Below are 11,131 nucleotides of genomic sequence, written 5' to 3'. Positions count from 1 at the left end.
AGAAGGTGTTTCTTTCCACGGAAAAAAAAAAAAAAAGAAATCTCATCTCTCCTCTCGAATTCCCTCGAACCTTCGAATATTCTTTAAAGTCAAGCTTTTCCCTGCAAGATCAAGTCTCTCTCTCTCTCTCTTTCTCTCTCTCTCTCTTAGAGTATTTGCCAGCTGTTCCTCCAAGAAACGAACTCTTTACATTTATCTTCTCGATTCTTTGTTCTTGAACTTTTTCTTTGTTCGAGAACTCGAGCGTGTTTCGCTTGTATGACTTGTTGATCCTTTTTTTTTTTCTTTTTCTTTTTTAAATCTTAATAAATCCATCTAAATGGTCGTAAAAAAATATCCATTGTGACGCGGTATGATTTACACGGATGGGACGGAACATGCGAATCGTAAATTTGTCAACGCGTTTCATCGTCGTACATTCGTTTTTTGGATATCGTGTGTTGCTCGTGGGCGCTCGGTTTGATCCTGGCGGCACCGAAAATCTTACTGAAACGGGTAGAACGTTTCCCACTTTTCGGCGAAGAATCGAACGGTGAAGAGGAGGTGTTCAAATCCCTTTTCAAGCTGTCTTTACGTTTAAAAGAGATGCTTTTCGTCGACACTTGTTTATCGATTCGTTTACGTTTATCGCGTTTCTTCGCATGCCGTGATTCCCAGTTCGAGGAGGATGTGCTTGAGCGCCTTTCCGTCTCTGAACTGAAAGTGGGGAGATAAAGAGAGTCTCATTTGTCATGTTAAAGACGCCCAAGATGCGTCGATTCTTCAGAATTATCTTATCCGTGGACCACACTGGGATCCGCGGAAACGACGCGACGCCGGTCGTTTATCGATAAATTGTAACTCGTTCTTAATTGAAATTTAACGATTCGATTGAAATTATTGAACAATTTACGACCGCGATATATTTTCATCTTGAAAAACAAATTACGAATGAATTACCTTGAGCTATCCAACGACGCGCTGGTAGACTCATTGGCAAAGGACTTGGGAAAATGATACATGCGACACGTCCCGCATAAAAGTTTCCGTATCATCTATAAGGAAAGGTCGAAAATTTAATCGAGAAAATCTATTTGCATTTCGTCAATGACAGTCTACTTCGTTCTTATGTATATATATATGTATGTGCATGTATATTTTATCCGATTAATAGGAATAAATAAATTTTCATGGATTCTTATTAAAATTTTACGGAGCAAAGGAGAAGGGATAATGATAGAGGGAGAAAGAGAGATAAGAATTCATAGGATAATTAAAATCACCTTTGAGATTAAAAAAGCTAAAAAAAACTGAATGATCACCAATGTGCTGGTCATGACATAGGCCACGATCACGATCCTGAGAATAACAGGACTCATGACTTCGACACAACCATTCATGTTTATAGTTCTGATATCGTTTTCCGATATTTGCGTGTGCTCGCACGGTGACATTGCATGTAAATTGCAGCAGCTAAACGGGACACTTTTGTCCCTATATTCTTCGTCGGATATCGGACTGTGAATTGCCATTTCCTCTCGCGAGGCATAATCCACACCCTGATCAACGAATTACATTTTTGATTATCACATTGCATTTTATAATATTCTACATATATTTTTTGTTCACACTTGCTATACCGTGTTTCGAATTACCCTTTTTGAATGGTGGATTCACCTGCCAGTCAAAGAGGAACCAATCTGCGTAAGAGGAATGGCCGCAGCACTGAAAGATGAACTGTATCTCGTCGATCGCGTACTTGTGCGATGCTGTACTCGCGTACAAGTGCATCGAATTGTTGAAAATATCGATCAGTGTCTCCTGCCTGACGCTTATGTGATATCCTATGGAGACTATGGTGGCGGCGTTCATTATGGCGCATATCGCGATCACTATAAGCAGGCATTGCAGTGTTCGTCTTTTTTTCGCGCAACAATGTGGCACCTTTCGTCTAAAATCGTCAGAAAAATAAATGGATGAGTATGAAGTTCGAGAAATAATTATCTTTGTGATGTAATAACAAAGATATACAAAAAAGAAAATATTGCACGGATACGACTTTATTAGAGGATCAGACATTTTTATTTACGCTTTTCGTTTAACTTTGAAATCGTTTCAAACGTGTTAAATTTATATCTTAGAATAAACTTAATCGTGTACTCACTTCCGTATATTACGGACCGTGATCAGAGCAGTCGGCAGACCCAAGCTGACGTTCGTCAAGGTAAATACGACTGGTCGCAGACCACCAGCGAATCGAATGATCTGCCATTCGGCGAATATCTCCAGGATCAACATGAAAAACCGTTTTGCCTCGAAGATGGCCAGGGTAACCGCGACACCATAACCGAATCTCACCTCCCATCCACAGTTGCACGGAACTCTTGCATTTTTCTTAAATACTATGTTGCTTTTCCGGTTGCACTCGTTGCTCGACATTCAACGAATCTTCCCGTATTATTCTACGCTTTTCATTCACTGGATCTTCGTTGCTCTACCTGTAAATATCTTCTAGAATCACCAGTTTATGTCAAAATGAAGCAACGTTGCTGATTAATTATTTGTAAAATATCAAAATTTTGAAAAAAAAAAAAAAAAAAAAAAGAATTTGTATCTTCCTTGCATAAGAATTTGCGCAATAAGGTCACTCGAAAATAATGGATATTCATTTCATCGTTCGAACGAGGAAAAAACTTGGTTCGTTAAATAGCCGCTAAGAAATAGGCAAACTACTATTTTTCATCTTTGAATTTTGCAAATAACAAAGCGGTGTAAAATTGCCAGTGACATGCGATATCGTTGTTCTATCGTTGTGCATGAGATTTGTCATCGGGAATGATACCGAACCGGAAGTTACCGAAGAAAAAACATAATTTCCCGAGATTGAGGTGCAATTATTCGAATTGCGATCGCAAATTTGTGCGCAACGGGTTCTGGCTTTCTATCCGTGCAAAGATATTTTACGATTTTTACAAAAATATATTAAATTGAAACGTGACGTTCGATCGTAACGTTAAAATTTGTGTATTTTGTCCGACGAGATTAAATCTGTTTTATAGTCATGTGTGTAATATGTTTATCGCAGTCACAGTGTCGTATACGCAATATAGTATTCAAGGTTAATTGACTTTGGACATATATAAACTCTATTATTGCAAGACTCGGGTCTTAAAAAGATACACCGATCTTAGATTCGATTAACAATTTTTTACTCGGTTGTATATACGTATATATTCACGAGGAATTTATCTTCGAGAAAAGTAAACGAAAAAACGAAAGTCTCGACGCGACTTGTTTCGAGTGAATAAATAAAAACATCGGGTCGAACGACAGGTTTACGATTCGTACGATAAGTATTGTAGATTCATCTGAAAGAGAAACACTCACCAGACGCCATGGTGCGAGAGATAAGGCAGACTTGACTAAAATTACGAAACGTTGCGTTGGAAAAATTACACAGTTTTTAAGGTTTTCGCATGAACGCGAGAATGATGCACGCTCGATGGGTCATTGTCTTTGATTTGAAACTAATTTCACGCCTATCCTTGTCCCAAATCTTGAATTCATCGTTTTATTTGAGCTTATTAGCGGGAACATAGATAGTTATAGTCTTAGTTTGAGATTGTATTTAACATATTGGTATATTATACACGCATATGTACAAAAATATCTATATTTACATTTAGTCAATACATAACTTTAAATACAGCTTTACAAATTATTCTCTAAGCACGAATTTTCTTGTCACTGCAGGTACAATAATTAACGTAAAACTATTACAATCCTTATTTTCTAAATCTAATTTCTATTTAAAATTGATCTTAAGCTATTAACTTATACTTTAATCATTTACAAAATATATTTTGATATGTATCTTATTGATACATAATAAGTTAACGTTTTATATAATATCATAAAATTATGTACATCGTTTCAAATTGCTCGTTTGCTGTTTAAGATCGGATATTGACGTGATATTTATATATATTGACGTAAGAATGTTTTATACCGTAGTTCCAGAAAGCCAGAAATGGCAAATTTTCCGTCAAATAAATCGCCAATCGAATTTGACTATTGAAGAACAGCCTGAAGAATCTGGACCACCAATAAGAAGATGATAGCAGGTATTTGTGTGTAAATAACTGAAGATTCAATATAAACCTGCTGTACCACGACATATTTGACGGAGCTGAAAATATATAAGGTTTTATTTAAATTGTTGCTTAAATAATCATTAATAAAAATTTTATCATAAAATGATTTACCTATTTTTAACGAATGATTATTATTCGTAGCAATACTTGATGCAAAAATAAGTGTGAATTGGATGAAAGCGGTTGAATTCAAATAAGGATTCACACACCATAGAGATTCGATTAAAACACGACTCATTTCCTCGAAATCTTTATCACTAGATGCGAGTGATGGAAGGAAAACTTCGTCTAGAAGTCGTCTACAAAGAATAAGTGTTTCTTCAACGCTTCCACTGCATATGTTGTATCTGTAGAAAATACACTTAATTATTTATACATATAAAAATTTATTTTTCTATTTTAATCTTTTTAAAATTGTTTACCAAAGTTACTTTTATTATGAGAACTTTATTAAAATTAAAGTATTCAAAATATTAAATTATAAGATTAATCTATCCAATATCTATCTAATTTACATAAAATATACTGGTCAATGTTAAATTAGAATTTTTCAAATTAATAAAATGATTTTTTATAAAATAATCTTCGATAATCGGTGTATAAACTAGAAAAAAGAAAAGTCAAAAAGCATATAGAATATACAAACTTGTCTTCCATGCCCAACATATTGCCAATGACTCGCCAGAAGTGAATCAGTCCTTCTAGTTCCTCGAAATTGTTATTCACCCCAAGATAGTCACCGCCCAAAAGGGTGAAACCCATGAATCCAAATTGAGTCAATGCCATATCCAGTTGCGAGACTCTGTTTAGCCCTGCTTCTGAACTTCTTCGAAACGCTATGCAATGTTTTTTTCGCACAATTTTCAACGACTCGAGAAATCTGTAAAAGATAAAAAAGAAAATAATCTTACAGAACATCTTGCTTTAAATAAATTCAAAATTTACATTTGATTCATTTTGCAATATCTGTTTAGAACTAAAAAATCAATTTTCTTTTTATTCTATCTTAAGAATATTTACAATATTTACAAGATATTCGATTTTAAATATTTAAATAATTTTAAATAAAATTTTTATAAAATACTGAACGAATGTAAATTATTTAGAAGCTCAGAAAATGCAAAATTCTAATTAAAATTAATTTTTCTATTCTAAATAGAATATAAAAATAATATTTTTATGTTAATTTTATAATATTTTAATAATATTTTTATGTTAAAATTTTTTTTTATAATAATATTCTTTATTTAAATATGTATAAGAATATTATACATATATAAATATTTATAATATAATCGTCATCAATGGCATTTTGGATTTTCCCAGATACGAAATTATTCTGTCTGATCATTTATATAGGATTATATTCGGCAAGATAAATCGATTAAAATACTGGTGCTGCACGCATCCGTCGATTCCTCGAATATCAATGATGTTTCTCTGTCGATCTTTCCAAACATATTTTCATCGTGTGCAGGTTGTTTGGATAGAATTTGTAAAAAAAATTCTCTTGACGCGTGTTAAATCTGTCTAATGTAAATTCTAAATTGTAAATTTTAAATTGTAAATGATAAATAAAGATATATGATAAATGATAAATAAAGATAAATATGTATAATGATAAATAGAGAGATATGTGATAAAGATGCTATTTGTAGCGGCAAATGTTAACAATAAAAATTAATTTGAGAGAAATGTTATTCTTAACACGCTTCAAACTTCCAAGAAATTGAATTGGTAAGCTACTGATCCGACAAAAAAGATTTATTATCTCTTTTTAAGAATTTTTTAATTTTTTTTTTTTAGCCATTTCTGAGGAATGAATTTTTATACAAGTTCTACGCATTTTTAAGCTTAAATATACATATCTACGAAATACTTTAGTTAATTATTGATTAATTAAATGATAAACATATCTATTTTCGATAAAAACTATTAATAATTGAAAAAAATTGTTCATTCTGCAAAAAAAAAAAAATATTTTGTTATTTAAAATCATGAAGGAAAAAATTTGCGATGAATTTTGATAATCTCAGATGCGTTTTTGCTATTTTCCTAAATATTTATAAAATATCATTTGTCTGGGCTTATATCTTTGTTTTTTAATAAGTTATTCTTTTTTTCTTGAAATTATTTTTAAAAAAAAAATTTTACTATTTTACTTACTCTTTTTCTATACCGGGTCTTTTTCCATACCAAATCCAATTGTGGAAAATAGTGGATACGTATCTATGAAACGCGGCACATAGTGTACTACTTTGTCCAGTGAACATTAAAACATTCTTGATCGATGGAATAGTGAATAAAGATAATAATCCACATAGTTTGGCAATCATCATGGTGAAAGCGTTGTTATAAAACATCTGCTGACCAAGAAGAAATTTTTTTTCGTCGAAAAAGGACGGCAATTTTGGTTCCAGCCATTCGAAATCCATAAAAGTACTTGCTCCTTCTTTTAAAAGCGTCTGCAGTTTTAATTCTACTACATCTAAATGGAAAAATATTATTTTAATTAATATTATATTTTAGATTAAAGAAATTTTGATCATTCTGATCAATAGCAAATTATATTTTTTATTTATAAATTAAATAGTAAATAAACGAGTATTTTTTATGTAAAATTTTTCTTTTTTTTTTTTTTATATGAAGTTCAAATTATAAATCTTATAAACTCAAAACTTGAAAATTTATTGCTTCAAAAATTCAAGACAAAAGAATTCCCTTTCAAATTCTGAAATATGATCTTGGATACCTGGATATCCATTTTAAATCTTATTCTCTTGCAGGTATCTTAAATTTTATTCTTTTCAAATTTTATTATATTATATATTATATTTCTATTATATTATATTTAACGAGTTTGAATCATTCTTAAATTATTCCTAAATTACCAAAAGTTATGAAAATTAGAAATTCCCAAGATTATAATTTCCTAAATTATATATCATTCTTTATAATTTTCTAAAGATTAGAAATTTCCATAAAATGTATATTCTTAGAAATTATAAAAACTTTTCTAAAAATTTTTTCTTAAATTTTTAATATTTCTATTTTTGATATAAATATGGAATAAGCTCAATTACATTTCATCATGAGTATCCATTTAACATAACATAAATTTTATGTTACTTATATAAGTGTCATTTTTTTCTGATAATAATTAGTAATAATTAAGTCATTAATATAATATAATGCGTTAGAATATTTTACAAATGATCGATTATCTTTGGTTAAAAAAAGTTGTCGGATGAGACAATCATTGTTTGATAAAATTCGTAACAGTCCACCAATTTTGTAAAACAAACTCACGCATGTTGATTGTAGAATGATCTTCGATTCGACGCGGCAAAATTCATTTAGTATTCAGACCCATCGAAAGTGGAAACATCTGTGTAGTAAACGCGACAGGAATAAAGAAGAATGATGGATGCTCATTATGGTAATCATATACAATATAGTTATCCATATTAAACTTATGAAATTACAAAGATATATTGAATTATTTTATTTAATTTGAACTTTTTATTTTTAATAGATTTTTAATGGAATTCTTCATGATTTTTTGATCATTAAGATATAAGTTTATAATTTATAATAAATTATGACTAAAAGTTGTTATGCAATCAACATACAACATTGAATTTAAATGATTATATTTTTATTTTATCATCTTATTATTATTATACTTTTTTTCAGAAGAAATGATTATATGTCGCCGCTTACATAATCATGGAAGATAGGTCTTCGAGTAATTCAGAATTTAGAATCTATATTATTCGATATTATATATCAGTAATTAAACAAAGATAAAAAAACATCAAAACAACTTTCAAAATAACTTAATAAATTACTTCTACTTCCATTTATGCATGCTTCATAGAAGAGCTATTATAAGACATTGCGAAACTTTGAAGACATCATGCAACTTGTTTAGACTTTAAATCGATCTAATCGTGTGTAAGATTGTTATAAGAAAATACATATTATTGTGTATTTTTATTTTAAATATTATTATATTAAGAGATTTACTTCGAGATGGTAAATAAGTAAACAATTTTTTAATTATGCATTAATAAATTAAATGTTGTAAATTGAAATTTTATCGTATTTGATTTTTTTTTCTTTAGATACTTATTATTTCTACTTACATAGCTTTAATATTCGATAAGAAACATTTCAAAGAAATATTTTATTCCATTCTCATTCATTATAGAAAGTTAGATCATCAAGATTATATCACTCATGTTGTTACGAAAAAAATTGCTTTCACCAATCAATATTTCGATATTGTCTTTGCTTAAACATTTTTTCCTATTTAATGTTTATTATATGATTACTCGAATACTGTTAAAATTGAATAATTACGAGTTGGTTTATATTATTATATATATTCACTACCGTTCATAGCTAAATAATCAACGAAAAGTAAGTCGTGGATTTCTATTTACACTTTTGTGAAACATTGCATTTAGAAATTACATGCAATTCTTTGAAATATGTAAAACGAGGTATTAAAATACGTATAATCATAATTAACAACTCTAAGTCCAAGATATTAACTTGACTCAAAGAAATATTGCTTATTTAAATACTATTATTAATATTGTTTTAATTAAATATATTTAAATATTAAATAATTACATTAATATCATTAATCATCTTTATACCATAAATAATAACTTGACATAATAATTTAAAATATATTTGAGTTTAATTATTTAATTTTAATTTTTTCTTAAAATTTTTATAGTCAATAATCTATTCATTTTTATGTAACATAATTCTTACATAAAGCAAACTAAATTTAAAAAGTGAATATATATACATATGTATAATGATTAAGATATATAATATATGATAAGTCTTATAATATAATATATACTATAATATACTTAAAAACAAAAATTATTATATTAAATGACATTAATTTCCAATTGAAAAAAATTATTGGAATTACATGGTGACATTACAAAACTTTATATATAAGTATTATACACTATATATTATATATATTTTTTATAAAGAATTATTATATAAAGTTAAATGAAGTAATGATTCACAATAAATTTTTATTCATTTTTTTATCCAATAAATCCAATCCAATAATTATTTGATCATAATTTTTACTTTGAAATTTTTAGAATTTTAATGTGATCAAGTTTAAAAAATTTTGATTTTTATATAAAAAAGATTAATAATTTCATATTCTTACATATTTTATTTATATTTTTTATTTGAGATCGATATATAAATAATATCTATCTTACAAGCAAAAAAACTCTGCTAATTACATTAATATATTCATATTTTAAAATTCTATATTTTGAATTTTCTATATTTTAAAATTTTTATAATAAAGTTTTATATTTTATTTTAAATTTTAAATATTACAAAAAAAAAATCAATATATATTACACACTTATAAAATTAAAGTTTTCTATTCTATAGAAAAAAAATCAGATTCAATGCAAATACTTTTATTGCAAAACAAAATAATCATTCTAAAACAAAAATATATCTCTTGGTAATAAAAGCAAAACAACACAAATTTGCTCACTTACAGTAAATATTATCGATGCACTACACTTTTTGAAAAAAAAAAAACACTGACCTGTGAAGTCCACTTCTTTTTCTGAATATCCATGTTTTTGCTCATTTTTTCCCCTCATTTTCGTATAGAGGAATAACGGAATCGATTCTTTCACTTAAAATATATTATGAAATGTACTAAAAAATAATCAGCATTCATTCGAAAATATCACATTGTCAAATCACTATAAGCTATTATATACTATTACCGATATAAACTTCGCATATGGAATGATTAAACGGACTAATATCACGTAAAAATATAATTTGGCATAAATAATGTATACAAAATTATCACGTCTTCGTTATTTGATCGTTCTAGTTGCGTGCATTGCAAAGAAATGAAAGAAATAAGTTTCTAGCGCACATCTTAGGAGAAAGGTAGTCTCCTACTTTTCATTCGTTCCTTCCTTCTCTTGGATGCAATCCAAATATATATATAAACATAATAGATGTATATAATAGATGTGTGTATATATAAATGTATGTGTAAGATCTGAAGGACCTTGTAGAAAATTAAGCATCAAGTTCTTTCTTATAAAAGAGTTTTTTTTATTATGTATTAAAAACGTATCATTCAAAATTGAATGCCATATTTTTCATTATGATTAAATTTTTACGATTTCGGATAAATTTTTATTTGTTTAAAATTTATATTATGGTTTTACACGAAATTTGTGATCTGCAGTTTATACGTAACTTTATTTGATTTTTAATACTTGTATGTTTTCTAGTAATTTAATTATATTTTAAATCACTTTCATGTTATGAATTATCTAATAATTTATAAATATAAATTATATTAAATATATTTATAAATATTATATTAATAATAGATTAAATATTATAATGATATTTTATAAAAACATTCAACAACAACGATATAGTTTAATTTATAGTTTAATTCATTTAATTTAGAAAATTATAATTTTTTTCAAACAAAATTTATAATAGTAAAATTTGGTTACCGGTAAAATAATGAAGTTATCGATAGAGTGAATTCCCTAGTTGGTGAAAATAAACGTTTCATACAAAAAAAAGAAAAAGTGTTTTACTCTTACTTTTCTATCAATTCTATATGTACGCGGAACTTGTCGTATAATATTCGCTGGTGAAAGTAGTTACTGCTGTATTTTCGACATCGTTTTGATATTCTACACGTATAATATTATTGTAAACTATAGACAGCATATGGCCATAAACGATATATAGAATAGATGCGACATGCAACGTTTATTTTCGTTTAAGATTTTAGAAATTATTTAACTTCTTTATCTAACTCTTATTTTGGATTACATACGATATTATCGATTAAGTACATTATAACCACAAATGAAGATTATAATAAAGGTTAATTTTATATAAATTGTTAATATATTATAAATGTTATTATTTATTCAATATAATAA

At 27.8% G+C, this 11,131-nt stretch overlaps 2 protein-coding genes across 7 annotated transcripts; both read right to left on the bottom strand.

Moving 5' to 3' along the window:
* Positions 1–273: 273 nt before the first annotated feature.
* LOC100578651 lies at positions 274–3,464 on the bottom strand. Its single transcript, XM_026440599.1, has 5 exons — positions 2,144–3,464; positions 1,657–1,930; positions 1,263–1,538; positions 940–1,034; positions 274–696 (listed from the first exon to the last, which is right to left on the bottom strand). Exons 1-5 carry the CDS (start codon positions 2,416–2,418, stop codon positions 396–398), a joined length of 1,221 nt encoding a protein of 406 aa, XP_026296384.1. The 5' UTR covers positions 2,419–3,464; the 3' UTR covers positions 274–395.
* A 172-nt stretch (positions 3,465–3,636) lies between these two features.
* LOC726260 lies at positions 3,637–10,911 on the bottom strand. 6 transcript variants are annotated; one of them, XM_026440598.1, is made up of 7 exons: positions 10,784–10,908; positions 9,745–9,837; positions 8,282–8,444; positions 6,300–6,621; positions 4,780–5,013; positions 4,245–4,480; positions 3,637–4,168 (listed from the first exon to the last, which is right to left on the bottom strand). In XM_026440598.1, exons 4-7 carry the CDS (start codon positions 6,566–6,568, stop codon positions 3,933–3,935), a joined length of 975 nt encoding a protein of 324 aa, XP_026296383.1. In that variant the 5' UTR covers positions 6,569–6,621; positions 8,282–8,444; positions 9,745–9,837; positions 10,784–10,908; the 3' UTR covers positions 3,637–3,932. The 6 variants fall into 6 exon arrangements, with proteins under 6 accessions (XP_026296383.1, XP_006564260.1, XP_006564263.1 ...); XM_006564197.3 differs by lacking the exon at positions 8,282–8,444 and having other exon boundaries at positions 10,784–10,910; XM_006564200.3 differs by lacking the exons at positions 8,282–8,444; positions 10,784–10,908 and adding an exon at positions 9,932–10,155.
* Positions 10,912–11,131: the final 220 nt, after the last annotated feature.

The sequence above is a fragment of the Apis mellifera genome, linkage group LG5 (genome assembly GCF_003254395.2).
Source record: "Apis mellifera strain DH4 linkage group LG5, Amel_HAv3.1, whole genome shotgun sequence".
Lineage (NCBI taxonomy): Eukaryota > Metazoa > Arthropoda > Insecta > Hymenoptera > Apidae > Apis > Apis mellifera.
This window is presented reverse-complemented; position numbering and strand designations above follow the sequence as displayed.